This window comes from Lipotes vexillifer, unplaced genomic scaffold, assembly GCF_000442215.2.
Source record: "Lipotes vexillifer unplaced genomic scaffold, Lipotes_vexillifer_v1.1 scaffold155, whole genome shotgun sequence".
NCBI lineage: Eukaryota > Metazoa > Chordata > Mammalia > Artiodactyla > Lipotidae > Lipotes > Lipotes vexillifer.
The window spans coordinates 648,924-670,708 of NW_006779813.1; the positions used below are offsets into that span (position 1 = coordinate 648,924).

A 21,785-nucleotide genomic window follows, 5' to 3' on the forward strand; every position below is an offset into this window, starting at 1 on the left:
GGTACTGCTTATTTTTTCCTTTTTCCTTGATTCTATGTCTTTTAAACTCTCTGTAACATGAGTTTTCTTACTTTTGCTTTTCCTGTTTACTATGAAAATTTCCAAACACACAAAGAAAAAGTATAATAAAATACCAGGTACTTATCAGCCAGCTTCAACACCTATCAAAATTTAGATAGATATGTGTCATATTTCCCCCACCTGTTCGTTTTTTTTTTTTCTGAAATATTTTAAAGCAAATCTCAAACATCTTGTCATTTTACTGTATAGACTTAAAATGATCACATTCTTATATTATCACAATACCATTTTTTCATCTAAAACAAAAATTCCTTAATATTGTATAATACTTAGCCCATACTGAAAAATCTGGGATTGCCTAAGACATGTCTTTATAAAGTTAGTTTTGAATGAGAATCCAAACAAGGTCCCATCACTGCATTCTGTTAAGCTTCCAGAATCCTTCTCCAGCAGTGATACGGGCTAAGTTAACCCTCCAAAATTCATATGTTAAAATCCCAACCCCTAGAACCTCAGAATGTGACTATTTTGGGAGATAAAGTCTTTAAAGAAATAAGTAAGTTAAAATTAGGTCATTAGGGTGGGCCCTAACTCAGTATAGTATGACTGACGTCCTAAGAAGAGATTAGGACACACACAGGTACAGAGGGAAGACTATGTGAAGCCTCAGGGAGAAGGCAGCCATCTAAACGCCAAGGAGAGAGGCCTCAGAAGAAACCAACACCTTGCTAACACCTTAATCTTGGACTTCTAACCTCCAGAACTGTGAGAAAATAAATTCCTGTTGTTTAAGTCACCCTGTCTGTGGTACTTTGCATGGCAGCCCTAGCAAGCTAATACAAGCAGTAAGGCCACCATCTGTTCTGACTGGCTTAATGCAATCCTGTACTGGGGATAAATATTTTGTATATCAACCATATTTTTGTTTTATTCAATAAATTCACTATTTATATTTATTTAATGTTTTGAATACCCTAAATCTATTTTCATGAATGATTAGCCAATTTTATGATAATTACCACCACTACTACTCAATTGTTTGTCTCTCCCAGTACTAGTAGAGTGTCCTCAGTCTTGCACTCTTGGTTAATGGAAGTGAAAGCAGCATATTAGCTTTCTCCAGTGTGAATAGGGCTCATGAATATGTTAATTACATACTCAAATGCCTACTGGATATATCCTACTGAAAACAAACATCTTTTCCTCTTTACCTGCTCTTCCTGCCTTTCATTGTTAATTAATTAGCAATTCTCCATCCAGGTACCTAAGCCAGAAACCTCAGTACATTAAAACCATTTTCTATAATTTTAAAATACTGTTAAACTTACAGAAAAAAAAAATGGCAAGAATAGTATAAAGAACACCTTTGCCCAAACTCTCCGATTGTTGATATATTACATTTGCTTCATTGTTCTCTCTCTGTATGTATATTATTTATATTTTTATTTACTTATATTTTTATATATGCTTTTTTTTTCTGAACCATTTAAGTAAATTGTAAACATGAAGCTTCATGACCTTTAAGTTCTTGTGTGTATTTTCTAGAAATGAAGGTATCTCCTACATTACCAGAATACAGTCACCAAAATCAGGAAACTGATATTGTTAGAATACTACCATCTAGTCCACAGACCCCCATACACACTTTGTCAACTGTCCCAGTAATATCCTTTATAGCAAAAAGATCCAATTCAGAATCATATGGTCCATTTAATTGTCATGTCTCTTTAGTCTGTTACAAACCGAAAATGTTCTTTAGACGTTCCTTTGTCTTTCATGACCTTGACACTTTTGAGGAGTACAGGTCTATGATTTTGTAGAATGTCCCTCAGTTCGGGGTTGTCTTATCTTTCTTCAAGATTAGATTCAGGCTATGCATTTTTCGGCAGGAATATCAAAAAAGTGTGTTCTAAGGTTTCTTACCATATACATATACATATATACGTGTGTATAATCTCTTAAAACTCTCACCCTCTAGTTTTAGCATACATTGATGATTCTTGCCTGAATCAGTTTTTACTATAATGGTTGCCAAATGGTGATGTTTCTACCTATATCATTCTCTCTACATTTATTAGTTGGCAGTCTAATGTAAGGAAGAGCTTTTCTTTATCTCCATTTTAAAAAATTCATGTATTTATGTCAGCATGGACTCAAGTATTCTTATTTTCTTCAGCGGATCATAATTTATTAGCATTATTATAGTGATGCTCAGATTGACCCAAATGTGGCTAATGGGGGCCCCTTCAAGCTGACTTCTTTGTCCCCTTGATATGTTCCATCATTCTGTGAGAGCTTCTTTAATTTCTGGTGCCAAAAGGTTTTCCAGGGTCATGTTATACTTGCCATACTCCTGCTCTAAATCAGCCATTTCTCCAGCATCTCTAGTCCCTTTTAGTGGACAATGGTGTTTAGAAACAAAGATCTAGGTTCTTTGTGCTCACTGCTTCTAGGATATCATGCTCCTAGACCTTTTGAACAAAGAGCGAGGGGAGAGATAGAAAAATATAGATAGATAGATAGACAGATAGGTAGACAGACAGGAGACACACATACACACAAGTATGCAAATACTTTTACCTACACTTATTTCTGTATGTGTTTATATATATATTGAAAACTGTGAGTTCACACTGACTTAACCAATTCCAATCCACTACTACCACAAAAGTCATTCTGGAATTCCTTTTTTTCCTATTTGTAACTCCCTTCTCTGTCAGAGACACTTGGCTTCCATTGGCCTCAATATATATACTTGTTTCCTCACTCCCATTTCATGTAACCATTGTGGCCCTGACGTGCTTGCCACCTCTTCACCTGGCAAGGGAAGAAGCTGTTTATCATTTTCTATTCTTTCCTATCACTCATTCCTCCATCCAATCAATCACCAAGTCCTAAGATTTTCTACCTCCCCATATCTCTTGAACTGATACACTTCTGTCCCTTCTGAGCGCTCCTAGCCTTGCCCATACTACCATCATCTCTTACATGGTCTGGTCTAAAACAACAGCGTCCTGATATTCCTGGATCTATATTTGCTTTCTTCCCATCCATGTTTCTACGCTACAGTCAGAGTTATCTTTCTGAAATGAAAAGTTGACCATTTACTCCATGGTTAAAACCCTTCAATGGTACCCCATTGACCTCACAACATATTGTCTGGGTTTCTTCATAACTTGCTTATCTCTCTTGTCTTACTTCCTCCAAAAGCCCCCAGTCTCATTCTCAACATTTCAGTAAGCCATGCTGGTTCTTGGATTATGCCAAGCTTTCTTTTAGTGAGGATTATACTCCATTTTTTTCTACCCAGAAACCCTTCCCAATCTGGACAACTCTACACATTGTTTAGGTCTTTACTTAAATGTCACTTCTGCTATGAAACATTCCCTGACCACACACACACACACACACACACACACACACACACGCATACCTCTGTAAGCTATTGTGAGGTCCAGGCAAGAGATGATAGCAGGTGTACATCTCAGCCAGTCTGATAGACTGGGGAATGTGTTATTAAAATGCCTAATAACGAGCAGCTAGAGTTATAACCTCTCTTTGTAAAGTGGGTCCTTACATCACAGCTGTGAGGACAGATGAAAAGTACATAAAACACCTACAATGCAAAGCCAATATATGTCATCTATTTTTCATTCAACAAATGTTTATGAAGTACCAACTACTTGATATGTACTGTGGTAGATACTGGGGCTTGGAAAGTTAAGGTATAATGCAAACAATTAAAATATAACTTACAGAATCAGTATCCAAAGCATAACAAGATATATAGCAGGAAACAGAATCAGTATCCAAAGCATAACAAGATATATAGTAGGAATGTTTGGTGAAATCAGTCAACATGGTTAAGATTCAAAGGATGGACAACATTTGGGCTGAGACATGGAGAAGTAGGAGTTTACAAGGAAGGATTCTTCAGGAAGAGGGGACAATATGCAAGAACTGGGACATGAAAGGGTATGGATTGTTTTGCATGGTAAATGTAATTCAATATTGCTAAAGCATAAAATTGAAACAATGCAATGAGAGATGAAACTAGTCAGGGAGATGGAGTGTCTTGTATCCTAGGCAAAGTAACTCGACTTTCTCCTACAGATCATCTTTGAATAATTTTCAGGAGAGTGGTATTATCAGATTTACATTTTTAGTGAGGTCATTCTGGTAGCAATGTGCAGAATGGAATTCAGTGATCAAAACTGGAGTCAAGAGACTGGTAAAGAGGCCATCTCACAATAATCCCTGTGAGAAGTGATGAAACTTGGCAGGAGGCAGTAGAGTTAAGATGGACAGACTATACCCTGGGGGGTGTTAAAAAGGTAGAATGGACCTGATTTGATGTTGAGAGGCATTTAGGTTGGTTTACAGGCATTTAACTAGAACACTGGGAGGATAAAACCAAGACAGAGATCCAGAAAGAGAATTAGATTTTAAGTGGAAAGATGAACATCCATTGGATTGGTAATATTTCTCACTGACTTGAGAAATTTCTCACAGGATTTGGAGAAACAAATGAGATATGCTTTGTAGGGTGTGGTGATGCTAATAGGAATGGAAAAGCAGGCCTCCAAAGAAATATGCATAATGCTCTTACCGTACAAACGAAGCAACAGGTTTTAGTGTGTGAGTACAACTGCAGAAAATTCAAGAGTCCGGGAGTGACTTGACTAGTATTTTTCCATCCCTGGTGACTCAGAGCTAAAGATGGCGCTGTGGCAAAAATTAGAAGGTAGGAGGGGGCACTGGGTGTAGCAAAAGATGACTTTTGGGGGGTTGCTGTTCTGCTTTAAACACATAGTGAGATAACTCAGCACCAGATGAATCGTGGACAATTTTTTCCTTAAGATTTGGTCCGTAGTACAACTCTGCATTCTCCACGCTTAAAAGGAGGTTTCATTTCGTGGGCGCGATCACCTGGGGGGTGACGAGAGTGTTTCTTTGCCTCATTCATATTTTCTAGCCTTGGCGGGTTCCATCACAGCCTCCATCTCGCTTTGCCACCTCCCGTTTTTCCCAGCGCTGGCTATAGTTCTGAGGAGCAGAGCGCTTCTTCGGGGCGACAGTGGGGACACGAGCAGGCTCCGAGAAGCACCTGAGCATTTCCATGGTCCCTTCCCGCTCCAGAGGGAACATATTCTTTCTCCTTGGAGGGCGGCGGCCTGGAGCTTCCCGCGCGGGTGGCCCCTGAGCGCGTGCCCGGCCGCAGCCTGAGGGCCCGCGGGCGGGCGCGCGCGCACGCGCGCGCGCGGCCTCCGTTCCGCAGACGCCGCACTGCAGCGCTTCTGGGCCCAGGCTTAGGTAGCGCGGGGGCGGGGCCGTGGGAGGGGGCGGGGCCGCGGAGGGGCGCAGAGGCCCGGCAGAGATCCAGGCGGTGAGTCGACCCCGCATCGGTTGTCATGGGAACGGCGGCGTAGGCAGGCGCTGACGTCAGCTGGCGGCGCGCTGCCCGCACTGCGGCACCCAGCGGGTGCTCAGAGCCCGGGTGGCTGGCGGCTGGCGTGGTGGTTCGGCCGTCTAGCTCTCAGCCCAACCCGCACGGTCCCGGCGTCGGCTCCGGCGGGACCCTGGGCAGGTCTGCGCCCTCTTCTCCGTGAGTACCCTGCAGGCCTGCTGGTGGCGGGAGCCCGGGCTCGGGCGCTCGGCCTGCCCTGGCCCTCTTCGGGAACAGTGGCGTGGAGGGCTGCTCGGGTCCTAAGGCGCGGGGGCGGCGGGCCGAGGAGGCCGGGCGGGGGCTGCCCTGCACCACACTGCAGTCTGACCCTCCGAGCGCGGCAGAGTGGAGGGGATGGGGTTTCCGAGAGTTACCTCTTCGTACTTAACTTTTCATCTCCCATTCCTGGGCTCCTTTTCTCCGGAACGCTGAGCGTGGTGTCGTGAAAGAGTGAATGCAATCTTTGCCTTTCCTATTCCCGGTTCTGGTTTAACAGCGTTTAAATCAGATGCGCACTAAGTACATAAGTTTATTTCCTTTTAGGGTGTCAACCTGGTGCTGAATCTTGAACCCGTGAAATACCTTCTTAGTTACATCTGAGAAAAGGTGATCGATGTGTTACGTTTCTAAGAGTATAGTTACATTAACAGGGTCGTTTCGATATGTATACAAATAAGAAGAGAACGTATACTATTTAGGGATCCCTGCCAAATGGCTGTGCTACATTTCCGCATTACTGTGAAAACATCTACTGACTGGAGCATATGGCTTCTTCTTTTGAGAAAAGGATGCTAACAGTTTTTCCACCTGTTGCGTTTACGATTGCTGTTACTGCTTGGGCGTTCCGGAAGAAGATTGCTTATTATGAGCACTCTGAGAAATTATATATATATATATTTCAAAGAAGTTCAAATACCAAAAGTTTTTTTAATCGTATTTAGAACCTTGTATATTTATGGAGACTATTCTGATATATTAGTTGAATTATGTATACGGGTTTTGTTTGTTTCCTTTTATCCCATGCTGTAAAATTCATTCAAGGAGCGAATCATCCAAGCCTCTGCTTTTTCTTCCCTTGATCTTTAGTCATTTATTGGCTGATAATAAGGCGTTTAGAGAAAACATAAAATGAGATGAAATGTGATGCAGTTAATTTCCCTATTTGGTATCTCTTAGCAGGTCCTGTAAAAGGGTTTGTGAGGGAGAAGCTTTTAAATATAATGACATATATGAGATTCACAGATGTCATTTTAAGTTTGACCTTAATTTTTGCTGATGATCTTATCAAATATTAGTCATTCTCTAATGTATTTGCCATAGTACACATTACCATTTAGAGGTGATCATTTCTGTAATGTATTTGCTATGTTTATCATTAAATTAATATTAGTGTTTACTAATTGGATTGTACATTAGACTACTAAATAGTAAACAATGTAAATACATAATTTATTTAATTTTTTTGTCTATCGCATAATTGTTTATTTTTAATACTATAATAATGGACATAAAGTAATGGGCCAGCCACTGTGCTGATAACTTTGCTTTTCAGTATTTCCTTTTCTCCTTACAATAAAGTAGGTGCCATTTTAATTTCCCAGGCAAAAAAAAAAAAAAGAAAGCTTAAGCCTGACTCATTTTCACCCTAGAACCATTATTACTAACCCCCCCCCCTTTTAAAATGGGATACATAGATGAAGAGAGCACAGGCCTAGCCCTCCACAAGCTAGCAGTTTGGTGGGGGGCGGTCACAGAAGGTTTTACCAGAGTGAAAATTCAAGGCCTAGGTAGGAGGTATGAAGATCAATGCACTGTCAGAGCACAGAGGAGACATATTTAACGATTGCTGTTACTACTTGGGCTTGTTATGAGGACTCTGGGAAATTTAAAAAATATACATTTGAAAGAAATTCAAATACCAAAAGTTTTTAAAACCATCTTCAGAATCTTGTTTATTTATGGAGACTGTCTCTAACCGCTCAAAGTTAGCAAGCTCCCTAGAGAAGATACTGATACTGACCTGGGTCCTTGGACTCTTTAATCAATAGAAATTGATACAAGGGCAGACAAGAAGTTTAGGCGAGGCTTTATTGGGACTTCTGTTGTTTCACGAGGGAGTGAAAACGGGAAACGGGGTGGTAGGTCGGGATGTGGGGCAGAGCTGGTACCTTAAATGGGGAGAGGTTGGGGCCAGATTTGTGGGCTGGGCTGGAGGCGTGGCTTAGGTGTTCTGCCCACCCCCTTGGTGGTGCTGTGTGCAGGGATCCTGCACAGTATGCTGCTGCTTTTGTACCCAGCACCTCAGAAGTTGGGTTTCGGCCCTTTTGTATCTTACTGTTCATGATTTTGCCCCAACTGTGCATGCATGCAGTTGTTTTTAGTCCCTTATAGTTTATGTTTGTCCAGGTGCAGACATACCAGTAAAGGGACCCAGCTCCCAGGTCTTAGCCTGTCTCAATACTATTTGCATTTAGTGTCAAAGGATAGTTAGGAGTTAGAGAGACAAGAGAGGAAGGGCATTTTTCAGGAGAGAGGGGTGTATGTGTAATAGTACAAAGGCAAGAAAGAGTTTGGCACATTTGAGGGCTGCAGTGGTTTCACGGGGCTGGAGCCCACAGTGTGGAAGTGTGGCTAGAGAAGGGGAGGTGGAGAAAGGCAAGGGGTCATTTCACTAGTAGCTTTGGACCCCAGTGGGAAGGACCTCATGTTTTCCAGTATTGGGAGCTACTGAAGAGTTCTAAACAAAGAAATGATTCCATCACATTTGTATTTTAGAAAATTCCTCTGGTGGTTTATTTTTTAAGGGTAGTGTGATGGAGGCATGGAAACAATCTTAAAACAAACAGCAAAATCCTTCCGTAGTCTTTCTGTACCTCAAAGCTACTGCCTCATGTCACTGCCTGTGCAGGGTGGAGGGAGACAGTTGGAAGCAGAATTGTAGAAAGAATTATCTACACATTTCTTCTACAGGTCTTACCTTCCATTCATTCCTCCACCTGTGGCTGCCAGGTTTCTGTCCCTCCACAAAAAGCTTTGCACACGTGACTTCCTGACTGCAGATGCAGTGGACACTCTTCAAATCTTGCAAGAACTCTTGGTACCACACAGTACCACAGTAGACCACTTCTTTCTTGAAACTCTTTTTCCTTTGGTTACTTCTCCCAGTTTTTCATCTATCTCCCTGATGTCTTTTTAGTTTATTTTGTGGCCTCCCAGAATTCTGTGTTTGGCCCTTTTTTTTCTTTCAACCATCACAAATATAAATAAATGATGCCCAAATCTTCAGACTCTTATCTCCTTGCTGGATTACTATATCACCTACCAAACATAAACTGATTTTATATGTATATTTATTTCTATGTATCTCCATACACAGACACACAGACACACACACACACTCTATATGTGTATACAGTAATAATAGCTATCATTTTTGAAGAGCTTGCCATGCTCTAGGCATTGTGCCTAGTGTTTTACCTGCATATTCTTATTTCATCCTTGCAAAAACCCTGTAAGTGATTTACTGTTATCATTCTCTTTTGAAAGAGTATGAAATTGAGATTAATCTACTGACAGGTAGAACTGAGATTTGAATCCAGGAATCTGACAATAGAGCCAATGCTTATAGCTGCTTAATACCCATCAGATATCCAGCTCAACATGCCCCACTAAAGCTCACTGAGCGTCCCCATAAGAAGTATCTATTATAATTGTAGCTAATGTTATTGATGCTTGTTCTGAGGCACTGTTTTAACCTTTTAATCATTTAACTCTTACAACAGCCCTTTGAATAGTCACTGTTAGACTGATTTTACAGATGAGGAAAACATTGCCCAGCCCATACAAGTAACCGTGGGAGATTACAGTAATTCCAGTAGTGTTTTAAACTACTTAACTACACTTGTGCTATACTGCACTATATTCCAATTAATGATACTACTGGTCTAATTATTTCCTTTTGAAAAACATGAGAATCATCCTTGACTCTATGTTCTAACTCTTCAGTAGTTTTTATTTAATCTGTACAAAATGTCATACACTTTCTGCTCAAGATAAAACAAAAGAATATAAGTAAACCTTTTCTTGATGACTCAGTCATAATATAGTTCAGCTATTTTCCTATATATTGAATCACCATGGAATACTATAAATATTAAATCCTTATTTGCTTTATTTTTTTTTTTTCTACTTGTGTGCTGTCAGGTTTCAATTACTGATACAGTTGGCTTTGCAGCCTCTCTCTTTTCTAATTTGGGGTAGATTGGAAAGATGATCAGGCTTATTGGATCTGTTATCTTCTAGAAAGAGTTAATGCTGTTTCCTACCAATAAAGAATAGGAGGTTTTACTCTGTGTATTTAATGATGTCTGTTTTGTCTGTATACCAGATAGTTGTTACAGAAGTTAACTCACATAATTAGTGTATTTGTATAATCATTATTTTCTTTTTAGCATTTGTTATCAGACTTTTCTGTCCAAAGAACCCCTAATACTAAAGGAACACGAAAGTGCGTCCCCAGGGATCTGCAACCTTAACTGATAATTGTTGAGTCAAATCAATTTCTTTTTAACAGTCTTCGTTTTTATTCTTAAAAATGTATGCATATTGTGTTCTAATGTGAGAATTAATGTCTGTTTTGGACACGCACCCTCATCTTTTACAAAAACTGGAAATTTAAGAATATATATACTGAGTTTACCCATGGTTTTGATATACAATGAAACACACCCAGGTATTTATTTGAGAAGATGGAATGAATGCTTGTGCTTAACCTTCTCTGTTGCAACATTTTCAGTGGCAGGTACAGAAATATTTAAATTCATTATCTGTGAATGTGCTACCCAGAAGCATACTTTACTAGTGTAATAGTGTGTGTGCTCGGGAAAATCGGTCCTGATATGGAGTTTGGTTTCTCAAAAGTACATAGAAGTGTTCATTTTTTTTTTACTTAAAATACTTTAAAAGGTGTATTAATATGCTAAGTTAGATGTTTATTGCCTTTCAAAAAATTTTTAAAGTTTTTGTTTCAAATATATAAATATTTTACTCAATTATGATCCAGTTTGCTTTACTTTAAGACTCTAAACTGATTCAGATGTATTTAAGTCATTTACATAAGGTTGGAATAAAAGAACTTAGTTTTATTGGTATAAACCTGATGAGGTAGTAGACAATCACATAATCTTGTGTGAAGAGTATTTTATAATTTTTATTTGGAAATTCCATATTACAAATAAATCCTCTTTGTTTTAGTAGGATCCTGACTGAATCAGTGCTTTACACTATAACTCAGTGCTCTCCATGAAGCTGAGATATGCCCACTGGTAAGATTTCTATGAAATTTATGCAGTACATATTATTTATTTTAAAGTTTGGATTATTTTAAGGGATTCTTCAATTAAGGAATGAAGTAGATGTCATCAAACAAAAATTACATTTAGAGATATTTCATAGTTTGATATTTAGCTTTCTATGTAATGTCGGTGATTAAGGTTAATATGTATTCATTGGCTGGCAATTTGGGACTCAGCTGGGCAAGGTAAATGATAACAACATATGGTTAGTTTTTATTTTTTATTGTCAAAATGGGTTTTTCACTTTAGAGTAGACTTTGGCAAACTTTTTCCTAAAAGGCAAGCTAGTAAATATTTTAGGTTTGGTCTCTGCTACAACTCCTCAGCTCTTCCATTGAGGCACAAAAGCAGCCATAACAGTTCTTAACAGAATGGGCATGGCTGTGTTTCAATAAAACTTTATTTATTAAAACAGGTGACTGGCCTGCAGGTAGTAGTTTGCCAATACCTGCTCTTGGGCATGCATTCACTGAGCATTTATTTATTTGAAACATGTTTATTGAGTACTTACTCTGTGCTAGACCCCATGATAGTAGCTAGGGATGTAGTTATGAACTACCTCATATAATGGGAGAGACACAGTATATTTATGTATATAGATATACAGATAATTACACAAATTCAAGTTGGGTTAAGTGCTGTGAAGGAAAAGAACAGTCTGTCTTGTGAGAAACAGAAATTTAGATGAGGTTGTCAGGAAATGTTCCGCTTTAGAGGCAACATTTAAACAGGTATCTTAACACCAGCCAGCTGCGAGGAGTTAGAGGAGGTTTGCACCAGGTGGAAGCAGCTTCACATGGGAGATTGCTTGTTCTGGCAGAAGAGCTAAAAACAAGGATGTCTGGCTAGAATGTAGGGGTCTAAGGGGATATTTGTTTTTTGGTTTTTTTAAATAGATCTTTATTGGAATATAATTGCTGCATAATACTGTGTTAGTTTCTGTTGTACACCAAAGTGAATCAGCCATATGCATACATATGTCCCCATATCCCCTCCCTCTTGAGCCTCCCTCCCATCCTCCCTATTGGGATATTTGTTTTAATCGAAGCTGTAGAGGTAGACAGACCAGGAAGTAAGAACCATGTAGGGCATGTGAAAGACTTGCTTTATTTTGTCCTAAGTGAACTGGGAAACTTATAGGGTCTTAAGCAAGGTACTAGCATGATCTGATTTATGTTTTAAAGGGGAAAACAACTTTCAGCTTTTAATATTTGTTGAAGGCTGATTGTTGGCCAGGCAAGCGCTAGTCATTTTTCATGAAAAAATGATCTTTGACATAGGATTATTCCGATTTTACACGTAAGGAAAATGAGTTTGGAGATGTTAAGTGACTTGTTTAAGGCCACGTAACAGTCGTAGGTGCTACTGTGCATCATAAGTAAAGAGTTAACTTAGCAAAGGAAACTTTTAGAGGGAGTAGTCCAAAAGGTAAGATGGATATAGGTGAGTGTGGTGTCACCAAAGCCAAAAGAAAACTTTTTAAGAAAGAAGGGCTAATCCTTTTAACTCATGCGGGTATTTACAAGGCTGTGGGGGTTTTATTTTTTAACATAATACGTGTGATAATAGAGTTGCATAGAAAATGACATGAGTCATTATCATTTGTAGTTGAGAGTGAAGCAAAGGTGAAGACCAAAGTTCGCTTTGAGGAATTGCTTAAGGCCCACAATGATCTAATACGTGAAAGAAAAAAACTGAAGAAAAAAATTGGCAAATCTGGAGAAAAAATCTCAGTGAGTAACTGATCATTTGGTAATGGTGAGTTGTATATCTGCATAAAATTATGACTTTCATATGAAAACTCCAAGGAACTTTGGAAATTAAAAACAGTAAATCTGTGTTGTGGTCAATAACGTGGTAAAGTAAAGCTTGCATTAGAATCAGCCTCACTCTTCACTCTTTGAGTATTGAGTTCTTGAGTGCTGTCCTACAAGAATAACAGACCAACTGGTTAAAGTGATTAGGGATAACAGGGAAACGCAAAACTAGCCATATTACACGTTCTTGAGAAAACCAAGATTTTTAACCCAGAATTGTGAAGAACTTAAGAAATAATATCTTACTTTGGATATTTAATGGCTTATTTTTATTTAGACTTCTTCATCTGATTCTACCCAGCAGAGCCAGGAGAAATCAGTGGAACCTTAAAGAAAGAATTATCCTTTTGTACTTGAGGTATACTTTCAAATGATAGAATTTTTGGTAGCACCCTTGAAGGGATTGAAAATACAGAACTCAAAGCAATACTAAACAAATCAGCAATTAACTACAACCTGATTCCCAAGGTATTATAGAGTCTGTAATAGTATCCCAGTTAATGCACTATTCACTCTTCAAACCTATCTCGCTATTTCCATTGCACCTTTTACCTCTTTGACCATAATCTCCACACAAACAAGTAACTTCATGCATGTTCTGGTAATTGGTACACGCATGTCCTGGTAATTGATACAAAGAATACATACATTTCTTTGGCAGGAGTTTTATGAGTTATATGCATCCTACATTTTACTTGTAGCATATTTTACCCTAGTGTGTATTTTGTCATGAGACCTGTTCATTTTAATACTGTCTGACAGCCATCAGTGTAATAGTTATATTCTCAAGTGAGGCAAAAAAAAAGTTATACCATTGGCTAGAATGCAGCTGCACATGTGAGAGGGGTTCATAGTATACCAGTACTACTGCATACTAATTAAGAACTGCTGACAGAATGGATCGGATTAGGTCTCCCATAGTGGATGCTGCTCTAAAATAGAATATGCCACTTCTCGTGTACCAGTGTGCAGCATGGTAGGGAAGAGTGGCATACGGACGATGCAGCATTGCTTACTGGGATATGCCCTCCCCTTGAGTAAGGTGGTGTACATTTGGCAAAAGCAGAAAGAACCCTGGACGCAACTGTCTGCAGAATATTTTTATGGACTCAGTCAAAGTAGAAACTCATACTTTCTCTCACTGTCAGAGCTGGGCTTTGTGTGCATGAACAAGGTGCAGTTTAGGCCAGGAATGCTAAATTAAATGGATTATTAGAGAATGGGCAGAAGATATGTTCATTTATCCAAGGTCCAGTTTAGATGTTGGGGACACACGAGTGGGAGGTGATTAAATGTAATCTACTCAGCCTCTTTTGGCACACACCAGGCCATTCAAGGTCTCTCTTAATTCAGAGATAAGTATTCTTAAAAAAAATATTTAGGAAGAGATTTTTCAGCTCAATGGAAGAGGATTATTCCTGGAAAACAAACTATTTTTGAAATGATTTACTTTAGCAAACAGAGGAGGAATACCTGCTTTTATTTACTAGATAACAGTGCTCTCTATCTTTCAAGCACTCTTCTAAACATTTTATGTATATTCACTCATTTTCAATACAAACAATAAAATTATGAAGTTTTATATCCATTTATAGATGGGGAAACTATATCACAGAAAGGTTGAATAACTTACCCAATGTTAGTGGCATAGTTAATGGTAGAACCAGGATTCAAACTCTGACAGTCTGACTGCAGAATCCACTCTCTTAACCACAATCCAATAGGACCCCTTTTAATAAGGCATGAAGTGATGGGATCTCTTCAGAACAAGAACAAGGACTCCCATGTGCAGAACAGGCTGACACTGAAAAAGAAGCAGGCTGAAATAAGAAAATCAGGCAAAGAGAAAGCCATAATAAAATCTGTAATAATGGCAGGTTCACTTTACTGTTTTTCGACTGCCTATCAGGCACTCTGATAAGAGTTTTACAAATATTATTTCTGATTTTTATGTTAATCATGAAAGTAGATATTAGAGCTCTTATTTTGCATATGAGATTTTATGAACATCTGAACAGAAGACGACTTACCATCTTTGCCAGGACTGTATAGGCAGAAATAGAGTAAGTAGGAGTTATTTTATATATATATATGTATATATATATATATATATATATATATACATATATATATATCTTTTTTTAACACATACAAAGATTTTATTTAAATCATTAATTAATGAGGGAACCAGTAAGATGTTATAACCAGTTCAGATGGATTTAATTTACAGAGATTTATCTAACAGACAAAATTCAGTTGCATTGTATTAATAGAAATCATTTACATAGCTATGGACAGGAAACATTTGTATTACTATCAATTTTCTACATGTTAACCCTCTTTCTCTACTGAGTTGTAAAACAGTCAAAGACAGTGAAGCAGAAATAACCAGAATGGATGAGCTGGTTTTCATTCATGAGGTTTCAAAGACTTTCTTACACTGGAGTAAAATCAAAACAACCTGCAGTCCTTCTGTTCAGGGATAACCTACATATATGAATTTTGTGCCATATTTTTTAATATCGTATAAAAATTGTAGAATAAGGATTTAAAACCACAGGCTCCATGTTCTCTCTTCATTGTTTCCTTAAAACTATATCTCAGACCTAAGTAATAGAATTGACACCATGGAAAAATTTAATTAGTAATGTGGCAGACAAATATGAAGCACTGATCATGAGAAGAAATGGCTGAAACTAAAATGAAAGCTATAAGAAATAACAAGGACATATAGAAATACTTGACCTACAAGTAAGTGTTCCCAGATAGCACTAGTGGAGCAGAAACAGTAAAAAGAGCACGAGGAGGAAACCTTCCTGAGGTTCAAAAAACATCTAGGAAGAGATGAATCCATCTTTCATTTCAGGTGAATTTTATGAGATGAGAACTATATCTGAAAACTGTAATAAAGAAAAAGATAAATTTTGCGAACATCTAAACAGAAGAAGAAACATCTAGTGCATTTCAGACTTCTCTCAAAAAACACTAAGGCCAAAGACAATGGAGCAATATCTCTACAATATTTAGGGGAAAATTGTGTTCCAAGGAATCTACCTGCCTAAATTGTCAGTCAGTTGTGAGTGCAACAGCGAGCATGTGAATTAGCAAAGAATTGCTCTAGTGTTCCCTCCCTGAAAAAAACAAGAAAACTACTGAAGATGGATTCGTTGAATGTGTAGTGCCGTTTCCAGAGACATGAATCAAAATGAAGGATTTAAGAATACAGAATTTATGATCTGAAAAAATATATATCTGGTTGAGCCTTGAAACCAGTTAAATATGTAGAAGTTTCTTAGGCCAGGTGTTTCAAGAAGCTATGACATCAGAACTAGTATTGATAGAGTTGCTTTAGCTTCTGGGGGAAAAGGTCAGTTACAGTCTCATTTTATCTCACATTAAATTACACTTCAGACATCTTAAAAAGGTAAATGTAAAAAATCTAAATTAGTAGACAAATACTTAAATAAGAAAATAGAAATGGGCTGGTTCAGTTTTCCAGTGTAGAAAGATACTCTGATCTTAAAAGGAATGAGAGACATCCCAAGTAATGAGAATATTCTCTGTCTGCATACAGAAGACTCACTAAATATTTGTTGAATGAATAAATCTGATGTAGAAGATACTTTTTTGAGTCAGAAACAAATGCAACTAAAAGCCAATTCACTGAGGAAAATATGTGATTTTTTTTAATAGCCACAGATCTGATACTCTTTTATGTAGCCAATAATATATAATAATTGTTAATATTTATTGAACACCTATATTCTGGAATTAGAAGGATCTTTTCAGTGTTTTATAGTTATTACCCTGTCAATCTTTAGAGCAACCTTATGAGTAAGTTCCATTCCTATTGTTAACACGTAAAGAAATGCCACAAATAAATGCCATAAATAGTAAGATACTAAATCTCTAAGTGAGCAAAAGGCATGAAAAACAAAACTAATTACAAGAGAAGATAACATTGACTAATAAAATATAGAAACACTTTAAAAGCTATTCAGATTGGAAACCAGAGTTGGTATTTTTGCTTACCAAATAAGTATTCGAAAGTTTATTAGCAGAGTAGAGAGCAAAGCTCTTTAATATAAGATTCATAGAAAGGTGAAGCAGTACAACAAGTATAGACACAACCTTTTCAGGAAGTTTGGCTGTAAAAAGGGATATTGTGAAGATGATATTGATTGCATTCAGGTATCTAAACGCTGATAGCTGGAAGATAATGGAGAAATTGATAATACGGGAGAGGAAAGTTTTCTAGAACACAAGAAGACCCACCTCTTTATTTATTTATTTTTATTGGGGTATAGTTGATTTACAATGTTGTGTTAGTTTCAGGTGTACAGCAAAGTGAATCTGTTATACATATACATATATCCACTTGTTTTTAGATTCTTTTCCCATATAGGCCATTACTATAGGCCATTATAGTTCCCTGTGCTATACAGTTGGTCCTTATTAGTTATTTTATATATAGTAGCGTGTATATGTCAGTCCCAATCTTCCAATTTATCCTTCCCCCTTCCCCTTACCGCCTGGTAACCATAAGTTTATTTTCTACATATGTAATTCTATTTCTGTTTTGTAGGTACGTTCATTTGTAGCCTTTTTTTACATTCCACATATAAGCAATATCATGATATTTGTCTTTCTCTGTCTTACTTCACTCACTGTGACAATCTCTAGGTCTATCCACGTTGCTGCAAATGGCATTATTTCATTCGTTTTTATGGCTGAGTAATATTCCATTGTATATATGTATCACATGTTTATCCATTCCTCCGTTGATGGACATTTAGGTTGCTTCCATGTCCTGGCTATTGTAAATAGTGCTGCATTGAACATTGGGGTGCATATATCTTTTCAAATTATGGTTTATATATCTGGAGAAAACCATAATTCAACCCACCTCTTTATAATGAGAAGGAAAAGAGAAAGGTCATTTGGGGTGCATGAAAATTTGTAGACTTGGTAGCAGAAAGTTGCTACCAAGCAGCTTCCCTTTTAATGGCTTTTATCTGTGAAAGTGAGTCAAGAAGTGACAGCACTGGACATCAGAGGTGAGTGAAGAAAGTTTGAAATAGCCACAGAAGAGTGCATATGAACAGATTATGCAGCATAGAAGAATTGTCCATAGCTTTGAGGTCTCAGTTGAATTTGTAGACTAAATGTTTATAATAGTGCCAAGTTTTGAAGTGGTTCTTCCAGCAGTATTCAACAACCTGGTTATAGTTACAGAGATGAAAATCACTTAATTTGAATAGTACCTGGAGTTTTTCCAGACAGGTGTGATGAATGGAAAGTACATGATAATGGTGAGTGATGAATGAAGTGATGGATTATGGAATCAAAGCATCAGGAACTAAAGATGAGAGGCATGATGAATAAGGAGAATATATTGGGTTCAGAGCATAATGAATGATTTATTATTTTATACCACTAAGTCCTGAGTGGTTTGATACTCAGCAGTAATAGGTAGAACAAATGCAGTAAGTCCCCGACATACGAACCTTCAAGTTGCAAACTTTAAAAGATAAGAACGTGAGTTCATGTCCAGTCACGTTAGTTAATTCACGTGTCTGGCATACATTGTCACGTGTGTGCATCCTCTACAAGTGGTTGTGCTTTTGTGTACTTTACAGTACTGTATAGGGTACAGTAGTACAGTATCTTTATTTCAAGCCCAGGATGTCTAGAAGTAAACGTAAAAGCAGCGGTATATAGCCGATTGTGTTAGTTGGGTACCTAGGCTAACTTTGTTGGACTTACAGACAAATTGGACACGCTCTCAGAATGGAACTCGTTCTTATGTAGGGGACTTACTGTAAATATAAATTGCTAAGTAGAGAATAAACACTCAAACTGTAGCTATTATTAATTTTGAAGATGCATCTGAATTTTTGCCTTTTAAAGGGGGAAATTTAAATCATGTTCTGTTCATTATCATTGTCAGTTTTATATCACCCTGATTTCATTCCTTTATTTTCTCCTATCTCATTTTATCCTAATAACTGGTATTTCATAGAGGCGATAACTTCTTTTATGAATGACAGCTTGTGAAAATGTTTGTGTTAAATTAATTTTAAAGGGTGGAAAATATTCTAGATTCTCTAGCTGTTAATAATATCCTTTAGTTGATTTATGTATTCATTCACCTTTATCAAGCACAACATTCCAAGGGCTCAGAGCTCAGTTCCCAGGAGCCGGCCACGGGCTGGTCCTGAAAACAGGCCTGTTTTGGGATCTGAATGATTTGAGCAACCAGGGCTGCTGAGTTAACCCTTTTCTGCACAACCTTTAACCAGACTGATTAGAAAAAAAAGGAAATGAGCACAAATTACCAATATTAAGAATATAAGAGGGGTTCACTGCAGATGTGTTAAAGAGCTTAAAAGGATAATAAGGGAGTAGTTTGAAATAACTTCATTTCAGTAAATTTAGCAGCTTAGAAGAAATGCATAAATTACTTGAAGGACACAAACTACCAAAGCTCACTCAAAAAGAGACAGATAACTTGAATATTGTATATCTTTTTGAAAAATGTGTCTGTGGTTAAAAACCTGCCCACAAAGAAAACCAGGTGGCTAGTTTTCTCAGCTGGCTTCACTGATCAATTTTACCAAATTATTTAAGAAATCATAATAATTCTATATAAACTCTTTCAGACTATGCAGAAAGAGTGACTACTTCTCCAGTCTTTTTAGGGGCAGTTATTAAGTACCCTAAAACAAAAACCAGATGAAGACATCACAGGAAATGTACACCAGTATCCCTTTTGAATCTAGAGCAAATATCTTCCACAAAATGTTAGGAAATCAGTCTTACATTACCTAAAAAGGATAATACGCCGTGACCAGTGGGGTTTATCTCAGGAATATATCACAACATTTGAAAAAAGTAGTCAGTATAATTTGCCATATCATAAGATTAAATAAAACCATATGACCATCTCAACAAATGCAATAAAAAGACGACAAAATTCGTCACCCATTCTGATAACTCTTAAACAAACAAAAAGAATAGAAGGAAACTTCCTCAACTTGAAAAAGGGCATCTACAAAAACCTACAGGTAAGATTGTACTTAAAAGTAAAAAACTGAGGGCTTCCCTGGTGGCACAGTGGTTGAGAGTCCGCCTGCCGATGCAGGGGACACAGGTTCGTGCCCCGGTCCGGGAAGATCCCACATGCCGCGGAGCGGCTGGGCCCGTGAGCCATGGCCGCTGAGCCTGCGCGTCCGGAACCTGTGATCCGCAACGGGAGAGGCCACAACAGTGAGAGGCCCGCGTACCGCAAAAAAAAAAAAAAAAAAAAAAAAAAAAAAAAAAAAGTAAAAAACTGAAAGCTTTTGCCCTAAGCTTGAGCACATCCCCATGCATATTCATAATTGTGCAGGTGACTCTGACTAATGCAATAATGCAATTTTTTAAAAAGAGCATAAAGATCATAAGTGAAGAAGTAAAAGAATCTCATTTGCAGTTGACAAACTCTCTAAAAAGTGCTGTTAGAACTATTAAATGAGTTTAGCAGAATATAAGGTCCAAGTATAAACCAATTGTATTTCTATACCAGTAATGAATAACTTAATTAAAATTTAAAATATCATTTATAGTAGTAACAAAAATATGTAGCAATCAAGGAAGAATTTATCAAAAAATATGTGAGACCTGTATACTGAAAATCCCCAAACTGCTGAAAGTAAAAACCAAATAAATAGAGATCCATATTCATGGATTGAAAGAATCATTATTGTCAAATAATTATTGACAGATTATTATTATCCATTCTCTGAAAGTTGATGTATTGATTCAATTCAAAATGCCAGCAGACTTTTACAAATTGAAAATATAATTATAAAATTTATTTGAAAATTTAAACAACAGACCTAGAATAGCCAAAACAATTTTGCAAAGGAAGAACAAAGGCAAAGGAATTTTGTCATCTGATTCAAAACTCATTGTAAAGTTTTAGTAACCAAGACAACCTGGTATTGTCATAAAGGTGGATATGTAAGTCATAGATCAGAAGAGACTCTAGAAATTGACCCAAATGTGTATGGTCAATTGATTGTTGACAATGTTGCCAAGGTACCTCAAAATGAGGAAAAGGACAATCTTTTCAACAGATGGTTCTGGGACAATCAGATATACATATACAGTATTACAAACTGACTATATCATGTTCAGAAATTAAATAGAAATGGATCAACGACCTAAAAAACATAAGAGCTAAAACTATGTAACTTACAGAAGAAACAGGATAAAACCTTGGTAACCTTGAGTTATAAATAGATTTCTCAGGATACAAAAGCATGAACCATAAAAGAAAAAAGGGATAAACTGGGCTTTGTGAAAATTCAAAACATCGCCAAGAAAATGAAAAAGTAAATTATAAATTGAGAGAAAATATTTGCAACACGCTGTCTGATAAAGTGTATTTAGGACATTTTAAGAACTGTCAGAACTCAATGATGTGAAACAACCTTACAAAAATGGGCAAAAGGTTTGAACATTTAACCAAAGAAGAGATGCAGATAGCAAATAAGCACATGTAAAGATTCTCAGTGTCATTAGTATTTAGGAAAATGCAATTTAATAAAATGAGATACCATTATACACCTGTTACAACACAAAAAGATGAAAATTAACAATGTGGAGTGCTGACAAGGGTGTTAAGTAACTAGAACTCATACATATGGGAGTGTGAACTGGTACAGCCACTTTAGGAAGCAGTTTGGCAGTTGTTTAAGAACTTAAATGTGTACTGACCATATAGTATATCAGTTCCACTAGTGGGTATTCACTCAAGAGAAAGGAAGACATATAATATACAAAACTGGAAATAACTCAAATGTCCATTAATTGGTATATGGAGAAATAAAATGTAGTATCTCTCCACACAATGGAATACTGCTCAGCAATGAAAGGGAGTAAATTATTATAATCGCAACAACATGTATAAATCCCAAAGCTTTAGGCTGAGTGAAGGAAACCAGACACAAAAAGCTATATACTATATGATTCCATTTATATGAAATTCCAGGCAAGACAAAATTACAGTGATAGAAAACAGATCAATGGTTGAGCGGGTCCAGGACATGGAGGGGTAGGAGTTTACTTTGTAAAAGAACATATGTGGGGTGATGGATGTTT

General features: G+C 37.3%; 1 protein-coding gene across 1 annotated transcript in view; it reads left to right on the forward strand.

Annotated features, from left to right (window-relative positions):
- The first annotated feature begins 5,491 nt into the window (after positions 1-5,491).
- Positions 5,492-21,785, forward strand: part of AHI1 (Abelson helper integration site 1) — a 195,445-nt gene continuing 179,151 nt past the window's right edge. The window contains exons 1-3 of the mRNA XM_007452996.1: positions 5,492-5,626; positions 10,724-10,791; positions 12,430-12,554. Coding sequence (XP_007453058.1) covers positions 10,782-10,791; positions 12,430-12,554 — 135 coding nt within the window. The 5' untranslated portion in view covers positions 5,492-5,626; positions 10,724-10,781. The remainder of the gene's footprint in view (positions 5,627-10,723; positions 10,792-12,429; positions 12,555-21,785) is intronic.